Source organism: Apostichopus japonicus, chromosome 14, assembly GCF_037975245.1.
Source record: "Apostichopus japonicus isolate 1M-3 chromosome 14, ASM3797524v1, whole genome shotgun sequence".
Classification (NCBI taxonomy): Eukaryota; Metazoa; Echinodermata; class Holothuroidea; order Aspidochirotida; family Stichopodidae; genus Apostichopus; species Apostichopus japonicus.
Window position 1 is genome coordinate 22626628 of NC_092574.1, and position 17137 is coordinate 22643764.

The following is a 17137-nucleotide window of genomic DNA, read 5'->3' on the forward strand; positions in this document are numbered from 1 at the left end:
AAAACGGTTTCTATGTGTAGAAGAATATGATTCACAATGGTCCATGTGCTAAACGTCTGTCAAATTAGGCTAAATAAATATTTAAAAATTTAGAATAAAGAAAAAGTAATAAATAAATAAATTCTCCACTCAGATGAAGACTTTGCTTCTAGAAGAGTTACTAGGAAAAGGGATTTTACATGAGACATACAGAGAGACTACAAAGGATACAAAAAAGACAGACAGACAGACACACACACAAAAAAGACGGACAGACAGTTTGACAGACAGACAAATATGAGAATCGGTAAGTGACTTACAGATGCATTTATCTTCTTGAAGTCCTCATCTTCCTCCTCAACATCAAAATACATCTCAGAGGCGGTTATCGACAGAGTCCCTTTAGCTATGACACAGGGGGCCACCAGTGAAGCCTGCGTACTATACACGACTGTACCTAAAAACAAAAAATTACAGCAAATATCTCCATTTTAGTTGTGTATTAAATTGCTTCATTCTTTTATTGTTTAATTCAATTTCAAATGAAATCAGAACAGCTCAAATCACCCAGTTTACTACATTCCCCAGTTGTATTGGTGGCTTTTAGTATAATAACACACCTAATATGGTAATAATGGACGGTTTGGGTAGGTTTCTTTATGATCATATATAGAACCAAATAGTGAGAAACACATGGAGAGAATAAAAAGCAAAGTATAAAGAAGGGGGGAGGAGGGGTTTGTTTTGCATAGCTTAAATATAATAGAAGGGATGAAACATTCTTGTAAGCAGTCGGAAAGGCAACTGTCTAATTTATCAAATACCCATTGAGTTCCTCAAGCACTAGCGAATTTATGCAGAGAACAAGTTTTAAAGCAAAGTCATACCCCCTTTATTCCAAATTCACTAAAATTGAATTATCTATAGTAGAAGGGAGAATTACCAGAGGTGCAGCAAGAGTGGGTGGGGTCAAGCAGAGTAAGAGGGTAAAAGAAAGGGGAAGCAAATACTTTGAATGTGATCAGTACTGCTTGAAAATATCAGATCTTATAACCGATCACACTTGTCTATTGTGTTTAATAATGAACAACTTTTAATATCTATATTATGACAGAAGACCCAGGCCTAACCTGATGAACTTGGATGAAATGGTTTTGTTACAAACCAAATAGTGATCTATCAGTTTTGGACATAAGCATGCATCTGTAATTCTCTATGATGCAATAAGGTGGTTAAAAGGACTGCAATTTTTCGGTATAAAATTAACATTTCAAAAGTCCTGGGATGATGGTAGTTCGCAAGGTACAAATTTTGGCAGGCTTACGACGTATTTTTGGTATGTGTAGGTAAAAGATTTCTTAGGGTTGATGGTATACTGATGTAACTTGTAATATATGCGATCCCCCAGGGTATGTGTAGGGTACCAGTGCAGGAATTAACAGGCACAAAACTACTTTAATTTGGTGGTGTACTAAAGGTAACATTGGTGTATGAGGCTCTTGGTATTACTTTTTTATATGAAATATAAATTCTCCATTCCAAATAAATATTCCCCATTTGAGGTGAGTGCAGGGTACTGCTTGCAGGTAACGCTAGGCACTTGATTGTTGCTTATTGGTGGTACACTAAGGGTGAGGGGTGTAAGTTTGGTAAACTGACACATTTGGGGGGAAGATTGGATTGGTGTTTGCAGGCAGCACCGTTTGAAGAACAAAATTAGATGGATTTAATAGAACTTGAATACCAGGGTAAATTTCATATTAAATACCTCTTTCATTCATACTTAGTAAAGATTCCTAAATCCTATTGGTCCATTCAGGTCAGCTGACCGTGGTTAATCCTGTAACGCACGGTAAAATTACGGGGCATCACTTTAATAAATCTTTGGTTATATGTAACCAAAAATGTTTTGTTTTATGATTTTTCCCCCACACAAATGGTAGTGTATGAATGAACGGGTTAATCAAACGGTCTAGCGTGCGTTACTCACATGATTAATGCACTCCGGGTGTTAATGCTATCGCTGGATGCATTCAAGCTCCGCCCTCGTGCATCGCTTGCATTATCCCCCGATTGTGCATTAATCCTGTGAGTAACGCACGCTAGACCGTTGATTAACCCCTTAATATCCAACTTTTTTCTTGTTTGTTTGTTATTGTTTACCTGTACTTTAACACATCACGTCAACATAATTACTGTACCAATAAATACAATAGTATCAATGAAGGATGAATTGGTAGCTGATACACAGAACCAAGATAAAAATGAAGCACTTAAATAACGGATGATTGTAAAACAACACAAGATACAGGTGAAGATGAACTACACAATCAGAGAATTCTAAAGATACTTGTTTGTTCAATGAGCATTGAAAATACATAAATTATAAATATTAATTCAAAATACATATTTCATAAATAAAATACATAAATAAAAAAATTCATTATTATAATGCAAATCAAGGACAATATTTGTTCAACCTATTACTGTTTATTTATTTTTCATTTTTTTTTTATTCTTTATTTCATGTTTCTTTTAATCTATCTACTCTTTCAACCTATATTGCATGTTTCCTTATAATCTGTCTACTCTTTCAATCTTTATTTATTTCATGTTTCTTGTAATCTACTATCTTATAGTCTACGCTAATGCTACTCTCATAGTCTACTCTTTCAACCTTTGTTTTTTTCATGCTTCTTTTAATCTGTCTACTCTTTCAATCTTTATTTATTTCATGTTTCTTGTAATCTACTATCTTATAGTCTACGCTAATGCTACTCTCATAGTCTACTCTTTCAACCTTTGTTTTTTTCATGCTTCTTTAAATCTGTCTGCTCTTTCAACCTTTATTTCATGTTTTCTTATAATCTGTCTACTCTTTCAATCTTTATTTATTTCATGTTTCTTGTAATCTACTATCTTATAGTCTACGCTAATGCTACTCTCATAGTCTACTCTTTCAACCTTTGTTTTTTTCATGCTTCTTTTAATCTGTCTACTCTTTCAATCTTTATTTATTTCATGTTTCTTGTAATCTACTATCTTATAGTCTACGCTAATGCTACTCTCATAGTCTACTCTTTCAACCTTTGTTTTTTTCATGCTTCTTTAAATCTGTCTACTCTTTCAACCTTTATTTCATGTTTTCTTATAATCTGTCTACTCTTTCAACCTTTATTTCATGTTGCCTTATAATCAGTCTGCTCTTTCAACCTTTGTTTATTTCATTTGCTCTTATAATCTGTCTACTCTTTCAACCTTTGTTTATTTCATTTGCTCTTATAATCTGTCTACTCTTTCAATCTTTCTTTATTTCATGTTTTCTTATAATGTGTCTACTCTTTCAACCTTTATTTCATGTTTCCTTATAATCTGTCTACTCTTTCAACCTTTATTTCATGTTTCCTTATCATCTCTGTACTTTCAACCTTTGTTTATTTCATGATTTTTTGATCTGTCTGCTCTTTCCACCTTTATTTCATGTTTTCTTATAATCAGTCTGCTCTTTCAACCTTTGATTATTCAATTTGCTCTTATAATCTGTCTACTCTTTCAACCTTTGTTTACTTCATGTTTTCCTATAATCTGTCTACTCTTTGAACCTTTGTTTATTTCATGTTTCTTTTAATCTGTCTACTCTTTGAACCTTTACTTCATGTTTTCTTATAATTTGTCTACTCTTTAAACATTTATTTCGTGTTTTCTTATAATCTGTCTGCTCTTTCAACCTTTGTTTATTTCATGTTTCTTTTAATCTGTCTACTCTTCAACCTTCATTTCATGTTTCCTTATAATCTGTCTACTCTTTCAATCTTTCTTTATTTCATGTTTCCTTATAATCTGTCTACTCTTTCAACCTTTGTTTATTTCATGTTTCTTTTAATCTGTCTACTCTTTCAACCTTTATTTCATGTTTCCTGATAATCTGTCTACTCTTTCTACCTTTGTTTACTTCATGTTTTTTTATAATTTGTCTACTCTTTCAACCTTTGTTTATTTCATTTTTTTTAATCTGCCTATTCTTTCAACCTTTATTCCATGTTTCCTTATAATCGGTCTTCTTACAACCTTCGTTTATATCATGCTTTTTAAAATCTGTCTACTCTTACAACCTTTATTTCATGTTTTCTTATAATCTGTCTACTCTTTCAACCTTTGTTTATTTCATGATTTCTTAGTTTTTTTTTTTTTTCACTAAGATCTCACTTTCTTATATCTTTTATTACTTCTTTTCCTTTTTACTCCTTAGTTTCCTATTTATTATTATTTTTTATTTTTACAGGAATAACATTAAACTGAAACTGTGTCTGGGTGGTGTTTTATGTGTTGGTGCTATGATGGTGCAGGAAGGAAGGTTAATTTTCAGGAAAGTAAGAAAATCCTCAATTATTGTGAAAGACTATGCATCTTTATCATCATAACACAGTGGAATGGTTGATTATATCTCAAACTTGCATTTACTTTCTTTGAGAAAGTGTAACTTTTATTGACAAAGTGCAATATTTCTAAAAAATACAGTAAATTTACTGCATTTCGACACATTACATACACAAACCTGGCACACTTCTAACAATTCCTCTAGTTGTTTGTCAAAGTAACTTATACACTATATACATGAGTTAATTATGAAAACTACATTACAAAATAATGGTAGCATTACCCAACACCTCAAATTAAGCAGCTCCAACACCACCAAGAGAAGGAGGATTCCAAGCGCCATGCAAACACCATCAAACATTCTACTCATCATTTCATTGATCTTACGTATGTCATATTTACTTAACCCAACCCTCCCTCCCCCTGCCACTATCCATCCCTCCCCCCCACCCTAACCCCTTATTTGTTTTGTTTCTTAATTATTCAGTACCTATGATAAACATGTTGTTTTAAGTTTGATTCCCTCTGTGACATGGATATTGGAGATACCTTTAAGATGTCTAATAACATCAAAGATTTTGTTTTTAGCTTACAGAAGCAATGGCAGGAAGATTACAAGGCCAAGAGACTGCTGATCATGATAAAGCAATGGTACAGTGTTAGTAGTAGTATCAAAATAATCTTGAATAATTAGTTTATAACCTATCAATATGCTGAGCAACAACAAGTAATTTATACTTTTTGTATTCTTTTGTCCTTTTAATTTAGCCATCCTCTATCCATCTTTGGAAGGCAGAGAAATGACCAGCATCCCTCATGAAATTTTGATGTTCATTCTACAGGTAATCTAGATAACCATCTCAGGCCATGTATAAATAAGGTAATATTTTCCTCTCTATCATAAAGGTACATAAAGGTCAATGTGTCTATTAAGTGATAGGAAAAAGCAATTGACAGCCAAGGTAACACTTAAATCTGATTAAATACTTCCATGTTCGCTTGCAACCACTCATTAGGCACTAGAATACACACAATTAATATGCTTGAATGCAGAATAGTGATACATAGATTCTAAGTTCTCAGGAATCTAACTCAATGTCACCACAACCTCGCCCTTCCCCTTAAATCCTAGACCGAAGATAAACTTCCAAAAAGTATTGAGATATAGAAAGAAACCGTCACCTGGAAAGGTTCTTATAAGGCTCTCTACTCACTGCTCACACGAATCTGCAACAGCCTCCCCAACAAAGCTCCCCCCACCCTACCCCAACCCGGACTCCTAAAATCCACCAGAGAAAACGAAGCAAAAGCAAATGTAAAACACCAGAAAACTAAAAACTGGTAGTAAAAGAAATCACTAAATGGCACTTCATGTTTAAGAAGGCTGTCCGATCAAAAATACATTAGCTGATGATTTTAACTGTGTTTCTTTCTCTAAGTAAGACTTGCCAGTTCTTAGTGTTTCTACCTTTTTCTCTGCTATTCAAGGAGCCTGATGCTACCCCTTTTCACTAACCCTACCTATCAAGATGAATGCACACACTCTCTAAATACATCAGCTGTTCACAACTTGACAAGACTACGGATTTATCAAATTAATATTTCAAACTGGTCTCTAAACGAGTCACAACCTGGAGCAAGTATTCCAAATTGGATCTTAAATTTATCTGCTTTTTCTTCCGCTCAAAAGAGAAGTTTACTTGGATATGACAGTCCTTTCCTTGGTATATTACATTTAATGTTATTTCATGTGGGTATCTTTCATGTTACTTCAATAAATGCATTAATTTTAGCATTACTTTCTTTGTAATGATATCAACAAATAAACTGACTTTTGGCAGTTTTATTGGCTAAGAACTAACTGTACAGTAAACACACTGTAAAGTCTTCAACAGACTGCCTCCTATTCTTCACACACTATAAAACAACATTTCCGTATAAACTGGAATACAGAAGATATTTCTGTTTGATCTCTACAACTGAATTACCAAATTTGGACAATTTCCAATCTGAATTTTTTCCCTACCTTGACAACCCTAAATTTCAAGTACTCCATTTGCAAGGAAGCCTTAGAGTATGGTGTGTTTAGGAAGTCTCCAAAGGTAGAATGACATGACAGAAGATAGATAAATTAAACTCAACATATTGACACACCAGAGCAGGTCAAAGGTCAAACAGGATTCAGACTGGAGCCAACATTGGGTCCATCTGTGTGTGGGTTAGTAGGATCAAACCGTTAGTTCTCTACCCATTACCAGTGCTAATGAAGGGGTTACCATTAAAGAAAGCCAGGAGTGGATATGCTGCTATTGAATATTCATAAGTTACGGTAGCCCATAGGGGACCTCTTACCTCGTTCTTGTGTTTCTAATTGCGCTATCAAAACTAGTAGAAACAAAAAGAGCAATAAATCCAGGTCATTAACTGGAAACGATACTCTGTTGTTAAAAATGGTTAATAATATAGAAAATTCTCAGCTGAGAGAAATAAATGATGAATAGTATGTGAAAAGAGAGAAAGATGCAAACAATGGCATACACAATAATTAATGATATCTCATAATGCAAGGTGACCAGACATTCCTGATTTCTGGGGACAGTCCCCGGATTGGATAGACCGTCCCCAGAGTGTCCCCAGAATTGTCCTCGGATTTCATGTACTGTCACTTCATTTCCTGTTTTGTGGCCTAGAATGTAGTAAACTTGAAAGGGCTAAAAATTGCCTGTTTGTCAAGAATTTATTCAGAAAACGTGGGCATTTGACCATCAATCTTGATACATAGCACCCACCTCAAAAATCTCCACCCGTCCGTTAAAGGAACAGTGAACATACTACCCCTTAAAGTCAACATAAGGGTCAACATCAATACCATGTGAAATTCCTGAAAACAAAATTATGGTCACCTTATCATACGGTACCTCTATGGATGATATTGATGTTAATGGCAAGGTCGCATATATGGATAGGAAATGAGCTATGATCCAAATGCGAGATGAGTTCACTAGATATTACTGAGAGTATGAAATAGTTTGAGTATGGTCATTATGAATTGGTTACAGTGCTAAATGAGATGATAAAACACATTCTTTCTGTTTATGTAAATATTATTTCTTTGAACAAAAGGAATTTTGGAAGCAATCAGCAGAAGTTGTCAAACTTTGATGAGCAAAAATTGAGAATAATAACAAAATGGAGGATATCAATAATTCAAACCATAGAGAAAAATGATTTTTTTTTCCCACCATATCATGAATAGAGATTTTGATTACCAGAAATGGTGACAGTACTAAATTTTAATTGTATCCTGTATGAAATCTTGACAGCCCTAAACTAGAACATTCACATAATCTAGGCATTTTGAGAGCAAACACCACTTTATGGGGTATTCCACAATGGTCTTCCACTGAGTACCCTGTGATACAATCTGTGTCTTTTGTGTAGATACCCATATGGTTACAATATGACCTGCCATCAGTAAACTCCCAGGGTACCATCTGTTTCTTGCATACACTCCCAAAATGGGAAATCACATATTCTGTTGATGTTACTTTGTCAAAGCATCTTTTACCTTTTCTACATTCCCCACAGGGGGAAGTGATATGCCAAGCTATTGGTACTCTTCCTCAAAGGGTACCATCTGTTTGTTTTGTATACTCCCTATATGGGTAGTCATATGACCTGCCATTGGTACTCTTTTTTAAGAGTACCATCTGTTTGTTTTGTATACTCCGTAAATGGGAAGTCATATGACCTGCCATTGGTACTCTTTTCTTGAGAATATCATCTATATCTTCACAAATGATCCCCTGACTCAAGTTTCTTATAATTTTTGGTAATTTATCGCTTAAGTTTTCACCATAAATAAGTATTGATATTAAATTCTACAAACAAAACCTAATCACTGGAAGGAGAGTTGTGACAAGCAAACAGTTTGTTGTACAGATGAAGAAATGTAATTGGGAATTACCATTCATTGTGATAAAGTTATAGGTGATTAAGTTGTGGCTAAGGGTCTTGACTAAGCCTATTGAATAGAGGACTACACCTCTGCACACAACTAGGATGGATGATGCACATAGAATCAAACTTCCTCCATATTAGAGATAAAACATCACAATAAAAGTCAGCAAATCATAAAGTACAAAGTCAGCACTTGAGAGCCATCAACCCAGTACTAAAGTCTGTGATTAAGTGAAATCAATAATTAAGTATGTCAGTGCCATCAGGAGCAATAAGTTAGGGCATCAGGGCCATCTGGGAATACTAAGTCAACACCTGAGTGCCATTGTGAAGCAATAAGTAGGTATGTAAGTGGCATCTGGAAGCATTAAGTCAGCACTTGAGTGCCATCAGGAAGCATTACGTCAGTACATGGGTGCCATCGGGAAGCATTAGGTCAACATGTAAGTGTCATTAGGAACACCAGGTTAGCACTTGAGTGTCTCAGCAGAAAACATTACATCAGCACCAGAGTGTCATGGGGAGGCACAAAGTCAACATGTAAGTGCCACCAGGAAGTATTAAGTCAGCACATGGGTGCCACATCGGGAAGCACTAAGTCAACATGTAAGTGCCACCAGGAAGTATTAAGTCAGCTCTTGAGTGCCACCAGGAAGTATTAAGTCAGCACTTGAGTGCCATCAGGAAGCATTAAGTCAACATGTAAGTGCCACTAGATAGGTTAGCACTTATGTGCCATCAAGGGCATTAAGTAAACACCTTAGTGCCCACCATGAGGAAGTATACACTCTTAAGCATAAACACTTAAGTGGCATCAAGACACATTAACAAGTCAGCATCCTCACATTCACAGCAAGCAAATGAACAACTTCAGTAGCTGAAATATTCAATTTTCAATCACAATCATGTCAGCCTTACAAGATTCTTGTAGATATGCAAACATGGGAGTGTTTTTTTCTTTTTTTTTGGATGTAATGTTGCTGCTAACCAATGAAGCACAAGCAAGAGAAACATTGAGAGATAATCCAGCATATAATGTTGATCAATGATTTGACAAGGCGAATATATTCCTACTTACGTGTTTGATTCAGATCTGTTTAATAAATGTAAGAAACACGACATAAAAAAGGACCATGATTTGAGAAATAATTCAGGCATCGAGAAAACCATAACACTGAGCCTATAAGTATGCTCTTACATTGCCATGTATCAACTTGTGAAAACGATTACTGTCACAGCAGCAACATCTGTGACAGAGACTATTGTACCAGCAACTGATATCACAAAAACTGATGTAAGAGCAGTCTTTGGGTAACAGCAATTGTTTAAGGGACAACTCATTAAAGAGATTTACTTCGGATTAGAATTCTTTGTTAAACTTAAAGAAAAACAAATGGTATAATATCTATATTAACATGGATGTCTGGTAAACATGGTCAGGATTGTCAAAGAAATAAACTAAAGATACAGATTGGTTTGGTTAATTTGAATCTGTTTTGTTTGTTAATGGGCAAACTTCCTCCTAATTTTGTTTTGTAGAATGAATCTATGCAACTTAAGGCTCAGATCTGCTGCTCCTGGTTCTAATGACTCTGAGAATAAAAGTTTGATAAATAAAGTACCAAAATTACTAATTGATATTCAAGTTCATTCCTCTCACCTTCCATTTCGCTCTCCATCTCAGCATCCTTGTCATCCGCATTCAGTACATCCTCCTCCGCCTCTGATGTGGGCGTGTCCAGTTTACGCTTCGAGGCCAGCTGTGCGTGCAAAGCTTGTCTGGCATTTTCTACAACCTCATCTGCTTCACCTGAGAAAATTGATTCAACCCGTCAAAGTAAAGTTTTAAAAAAAAATTGTCTTTTTCAAATTTTAGGATTATTTTCCAATAATATGACGCTTAAATAATCTCGTGGACTGAGGAGAGTTGCCCTTCCCATCTCCAACAGCAACAAAATCAACTTCAAATCACAAACTGGTAAATCCACCCTCAATTCAAATCACATGTGGAATAACCTACTCCATTAACTTCCGACAACCTGCTCTCCCACCTGAATCGTGTAGACACCCTTGTTCAGTTTGAGCTATTCATTTATACATATTGCACACACCTTCTCCAGCTATTCATTTATACATAGTGCATACACCATGTCTCCAACCAGTCTGAATAAGGGCTCCTGCTTCTCTCTCAGAATCGGCATACAAAGGATTTACGTGACAGATGATTTGAGGATGGCACGGGCGGCAGTCACTTGTACTCAGGTAATGTTTCCCCCAAAGATGAAATGAAAGGTAGCCAAACCCTTGTATCTTTTCTGCTAAGGTTTTCACATGCAAACCCCCATTCCCTGGGTTGCCATATACCTTAAGTAACATCAACAGGCTGTTTATATGGAACTCTCCTTTGCTCCTAGGTTCAAACCATACATCTAAATGATATGGGTAAAAGTAACTTGTATCACTCAATGCTATTTGACTATACATTGCCTACATGAGAGTAAATCTGCCTCTGATGATCTCCTGGGTCAGTATTCAAAGTAAATTACATATTTAACATTTTCCAGTGCTTGCCCAACCTATCTGTCTGCACACAACTGCTGTACTCTGTCCCATATGTAGTGCCATGTGATATACTTTTGACTCTACACAATTTCATCATGTTCAAAGACACATGCTACTGGTTGGTAAGAATACAGTTGAACAACGCATTGCTTGTTTTCCTCTTAATTCAATTATTTCCGGCACAAATCGCATCAAGAATAACATGTTTAGCGTTTGGATAACCCCTATCACCAAACATTCCACATATGGACATACATCTGAAGTTGCTATATCTCCACATTGTAACAATGTATTCAGAATTTCCCTGACTTTACTGCAGGAGTTGTGAGTTCAGATAAGCATCCAATATGTCCACATAAGTTTGTTACCTAAGAAAGATACTGTGAATTAATTTAACAAATGGCTTTGGTACCTTTTCTATCCCAACAAGTTGTTCTTATACCAGGATGTTGTGTCCTTATCCTAAGAACAACAATACTGAAAATTTGAAGGAATAAAATTTGCTTTGGAATATTTTCCTCACCATGTTCAATGGCAGCCTTCAAGGTTGCCTCAGGGTGACTACTTCCATGTGGGTTTCGAATCAATCGTCTGTGGCGTCTTGTGTTGTCCTCCCAGAGGTCAACTTTGAAATATTCTATTGGTCTGAAAGGCAAATACAACACTTCTGTAAGTAGGATTTAAATTGTTTTTCGATGGGTGTCTCTTAACTAATACATAAAACTTTGAGGGCTTCTTTCATCCCTGATGCTTCCTTCAGGAGGATTTTTTTAATGATACCTAAACTGATCACAGCTAAATGAGCAATGGACAGAATATGACCTTTGAGTCCTGAAGGCCGAGGTCAAAGGGATCACGCAAGAAAAATCAGTTTAGAATATAATGACAATTCATGTTTTATCAAAAGAGGGATAAGCCTTCTTGTACTTTCACCTCCCCAATACCCAAAATCCTGCACAGATGAACAATCACCAATGCAAGACACTCTTTATATAACTCTTCATACTCTTTTTTTTGTCAAATTTGTCAAGTCAAATCACAGCTGCCATGGTAGATCATGTTTATATAGAAATGACAAGTCATGACATAAATATAAAGTTATCAGAATTCTGACTGCTTTAAACTGATCGAAGAATTAATCATTTTTAACAGCAGGTTCACAAATCTTTGAATATTAGAATTTATGAGTTTTATTATAAAAAAAAACGGTATAATGCATACCTGTCTGCAACATCTCCCCAAGCACCATGCTTATTGGTCAAGATTGATAAGATCTTCTGGAGGAGCTGGTTAGCAAAGATGTGATCTCTACGACGAGCGGCCGTGATGAGATGGTCACACATCTTCTCCTCGTCTCTGCTCTCTAGTCCTGACTGAGCACAGAGGGACTTTGAACAAGAAGGAAAAAAAAACAACGATGAAGGTTATTTATGTATTTAAAGCAAACGCTCACTTGTCAAATGGTAACCATATCAACAGTGTAGTTTAGGATACCTAGATATAGGCACCACTGCACCCTACCAAGCCCACCATTGCACCCTACCAAGCCCCACAAATTATTACAGATACTGCCCCACAAAACCCTAGCTACCCCACAAAGACCAGATATTGGCAACACTGCACCCTACCAAGCCCACCACTGCACCCTACCAAGCCCCACAAATTATTACAGATACTGCCCCACAAAACCCTAGCTACCCCACAAAGACCAGATATTGGCAACACTGCACCCTACCAAGCCCACCACTGCACCCTACCAAGCCCCACAATGACTACAGATACTCCACCACAAAACCCAAGATACCCCACAAAGGCCAGATATATTCGCCACAGAACCCTACCTTAGCCCACAATGGCTTTATGTAGTCATCATAGAACCCTACCACACAATTACTAAGTCAACACAGAACCCTACTTAAGCCCAAAATGATTACATTAGTCAGCGAAGACCCTACCATAGCCCACAATAACTAGCTATACTCACCACAGAACCCTAATTAAGCCCCAAAATGACTATATTAGTCAGCAAACAACCCCAAGTACCCCAAAATGACTAAATATAAATCACCATCAACCTTACCTTACCTTACCTCACAATGACCAATATAGTCACCTCAAAAGCCTACCCAAACTACCCCAAATGACTATATATAGTTAGCCCTATAGTTCTTGTATATATTTTCCCTTTTTGCACCTGAACGGTGATATTTTCATACTCATTTCCCCCCCCCCCCCCCTACGAATATTCCTACCTCAAACTCAGCATGCTTTAAGACATCCTCAGCTCGGTGTCGGCTGAGAATAAACTCTGCTTCGTTGGCCACTCTCAAGAGATGATCTCTGGTCGCATGAGAATGAAGCCTGCCCTCATTAATGAGTTCAATGAATGCCAGGCCAGCGTGCTTCTGGATGGAATTTTGCCACTCCTGGGAACAGAGCATCATGACCAGCTCCACAACAGAGTTGGATGATTTCATAGTAATCAATCCTGGTGAAAGAGATGGGTCAAAGGTTAAATCAATCCATGTTTTACAAACCCTCCCTAAAAAAATGTGGGTCAAATACAAACCAGAAACTTGCAAAACTCCATTTGACAAGATCATGTTGTCCCAGCCTACGAAAATACTTTATTAACTATGATAATAATAGTAGGTAATATATCATGTCTTTCATATTAGCAATCTAGCAACAGAGTAGCCGCAGTTACTCAAACTTAGACTACCTCCAATATTGTGACTATTTAAATAAAATACATAAACAGAAAACAAAATTATGATTTGCATTTTGTTCAAGAAAAGGATTTTTCATACACTTATTATCGAGCACGTTTAAACCAAATGCAAAGACGACTCATTTATATACTTATCAACTTTTTCTTGATAAATTACATTGGTCACTGCCACTGCCCCAAGTTTAGGTTTAATAATAGTTAATACAATCGTCATATCTCATCTACAAAATAGTACCTTCTATCAGTAACTCTTGGCCGTGACTTCCAAGCAAGGTCTTCGACAGAAATGGAGCGAAGTCCATGAAAATCTCTCGCAGTAGAGGAGCTGCCGTTTCTAGCGCTTTAGTAACCTTCTCTTCTACACTTCGTCCCGCGACGGCACCCGCACCGTTGGCTGTTTCGACGTGTGCTAAATCAATATTGCCTGGTCGCGATTTATCGGCTATCGATTGTGGATAGATAGACTGAGGGAGCTGTTCTGTTGGAACTTCGCTAGTGGCAGCCTGCGCGGCAGATGGTCCCTGGTCCCCTCCTCCCTGTTTGCCGGTCCAAGGCCAGGTCTGACCGGGCTGTTGTTCTACTCGAGTAGTAAAAACAGTAAAAGTCCAATAGTGAGCGTTTATTTAATAACACAAATAATACAAATCGAGTGTTTAATTTTGGTGCAAATTCCTGTTCCTTTCTTTTTCTCCAATCCGGAACAGAAGAGTGAGTAAATTAGCTTTAAACAGATAATCACTTCCAAATTGTCTTTGGAGTACATTTCAACTAATCTCTGACATTAATGCTCATTTAATACAAGAGTGATACAGTAATGCACAGACCTCAATATCGCTTTAGAAACAAGTTAACATCACTGATAAGTAAAACTGACCCCAAATAAATAATGGACATGGTTAGTAACAAATCATACACGATTACTTGTTTTTGTGTTTTATTTTTATGTTACTTTACATCGTTCTGCCTTATGCACTTGATATGAAACACAAACAAATGGTTAAGACCATTCTTTCTTTCTTCAGATGGAGAAAGACAAGATCCATTTTGTAAATAATTTGCTTGCACACAAGCTATAACTTTTATTCATATCACCACTGTTTCTAATGGCGAGCATTATCGGATCAAGTGTAGCATCGGGGGTACGTTAATATCCTTCCTTACCTAGAACTATAGAAGAAATTGATGCAGTCCCCGGTGGTTCTACTCCATCTTCATTACTGACGGAGCTTTCCTCTGTCTCTCTGTTCTCGCCGTGTCCCTCTTCCTTTACTCCGTTCTCTTTGGGAGTCTCCGTCACTTCCTTGGGAGCTGGTTCGTCTTCCTCGTTCTCTTGAGACTTACTAGCATCCTCCTTAGATGGTTCATCTACAGAAGCAAAACAAGAAACAAATTTTAATGAAACAATTATCTGAGTAAAGTTTCTCTTCAATCTCTCCCCAATCCCAAACCCCCTACCTCTCCCATTAATCTGACCTTAACACCACCAACTGACTCTTAAGTCCCCCCCCTCCTCCTCCTCCTCCTCCTCCCCCCTCCCCTCCTCCTTGTCCTCCTCCAAATTATCAAAATGTTATTACCTGCCACTGGTTTGCTGTCATCTTCCTTTTCCTTGCCTTCTTCTTTAACTTCAGACGCCGTCTCTGTGTCTTTCTGTTCATTGGTTTCCTCTTCGTTCTGGGTATCATCCTTAACTGCGTCTCCTGCCTCTTGATCCCCATCGACAGTTTCCTTTACCTCCTCTGCTTTGCCATCTGCTGAATCTTGCTTCTCATCGTCCTTATCCTCTGTAGGGACAGGAGAGGCAGCGATCTCCTTCTCTGGGATGGTATCCACTTCATTATCCAACTCTTTTGGGGCGGTATTCTCTTCTTCTGCTTCTGGAGTCTCCTTCTCTGGAGCAGGTTTTACATCGTCAGCGATGACCTCTGACCCTGCAGCTTTGCTGCCTGCATCACCTGAGGAAAAAGCAATACTCATGTGCATTTCTCTGCCTCTACAACATAATATGAGTAAACAGCAAACCTTATTCCATTTTTGGGGTTTTTTTTTTACTACGTTTAGGGTTCTATTTATTATCGTTTAGTATTGGGTGTTTATTACTATCTGTTTTAGGCTTTTACAATAATTGTCTTACTGTACTATAGACTCTCATACTTATTTATATTTAAACATTGACTATGATTTAATCTATATTACTATTTACGTACTTCTGAATTTGTTTCGGACTATATGCATTTTGGGCTCTTTTATTTTTTATTTTTTTTTTTTAGTATCGTTTAGAACGGGTATTTTTTATATTGTTGCTTCTGGCATTTACATTTTTTGCCTTATTGGTTCTATATATTTAATATTTTGGTTTTTGTTACTATTTGTTTTTCTAGGTTTTACATTTGTAAAGCGCTTTGAGCAGCTTTGCTGATTATGCGCTATATAAATATTACTTATTATATAAATATTTGTTATTATTACCTCCTCCCCCCCCGCTCTTCCCCCACTATTTTCCCTCCATCTGCTTATGAACAACTAACTTACCTTCCTCCTGTCCATTTTCTTTCCCCTCCTCTGCCTCTGTGGCCTCAGAGGCAGAGGCAGATGGGAAGTCTGTCTGGGTACCTTGGTTTTCTGGTACCTCCTCTTTTGGTTTTGGCTGCTGATTCCTCTCAACTAGAGGTGTCTGTCTGAATGAACTCCGGCGAGATGAAGAGGTGGTACTCTCTGAATCTAGAACATCCCTGTACCGGGCCACCATCAGCACCGAGATAAAGTAGACGATAGCCAGGGCCAAAAACTGGGCCTGTTTGCTCTCCTCCTGTGGGGTGTAAAGTTAGGGGGGAAACAAAAGACAACCACGGTAAAATATCAAAAGTGGCAGTCCTACTCATTTTTGCTACTTGTAGCATGTAAAATTTATGACTGAAACGAGAGCAGATGGCCGAGAAAATAGGTTATGAGATCAAAACTCATTTCACTGCAAAGATGTAATCTACATACTGTAATTTTAACAGTTACATTTCATGACAAAATGAAAGATTATCACTGGATATTAGAATATGTGCATGTACCGATGATGAATATTCATGAAGCAATTATAAAATGTCAACCAGTTTGTTGCTGGTACATACAGGCTAGAATCTGCTAATTAAATTATTAGGTCATTAATATATAACCTGTTCCCCCACCCCTCCCTCTGTGCCTGAAAAGGTACAGCATCAAACCAAGTAGAAGATGAGGGAAGAAGGAGACTTCAACCTCTTTGGTTGAAACTTACCCCGTAAGGCGAGGTCACTTTTTTCATGGAAGAGCAACCCAAAATTTTGGTGACCAATGTGTGACTATGCACATTTCTTATATTCCTTGCTTTTCACTTTAAGTTATAAAATATTAACATTTTGACTGCTTTTGTTGGGTTAATATTAACCTTTTGACTAGCATTGTGACAAAATGCTTTGATAGTTAAAAAAAGTATGCAGCAAATCAAACGCCTAACTGTAAGATTATGTTTCTCCTCGAGTTTAATCCTTTCTGTCA

At 37.0% G+C, this 17137-nt stretch overlaps 1 protein-coding gene across 10 annotated transcripts in view; it reads right to left on the bottom strand.

Annotated features, from left to right (window-relative positions):
• Positions 1-17137, bottom strand: part of LOC139979932 (neurobeachin-like) — a 282051-nt gene that overhangs the window by 148042 nt on the left and 116872 nt on the right. For 6 of the 10 annotated variants that reach the window (XM_071991173.1, XM_071991177.1, XM_071991179.1 and 3 more), the window contains 11 exons: positions 16142-16418; positions 15187-15564; positions 14771-14974; positions 13845-14186; positions 13131-13366; positions 12100-12266; positions 11402-11523; positions 9977-10126; positions 9395-9409; positions 6709-6741; positions 300-436 (listed from right to left, as the gene is read on the bottom strand). In XM_071991173.1, coding sequence (XP_071847274.1) covers positions 300-436; positions 6709-6741; positions 9395-9409; positions 9977-10126; positions 11402-11523; positions 12100-12266; positions 13131-13366; positions 13845-14186; positions 14771-14974; positions 15187-15564; positions 16142-16418 — 2061 coding nt within the window. The remainder of the gene's footprint in view (positions 1-299; positions 437-6708; positions 6742-9394; positions 9410-9976; positions 10127-11401; positions 11524-12099; positions 12267-13130; positions 13367-13844; positions 14187-14770; positions 14975-15186; positions 15565-16141; positions 16419-17137) is intronic. The other 4 variants (XM_071991180.1, XM_071991183.1, XM_071991174.1 and 1 more) reach the window with 3 other exon arrangements.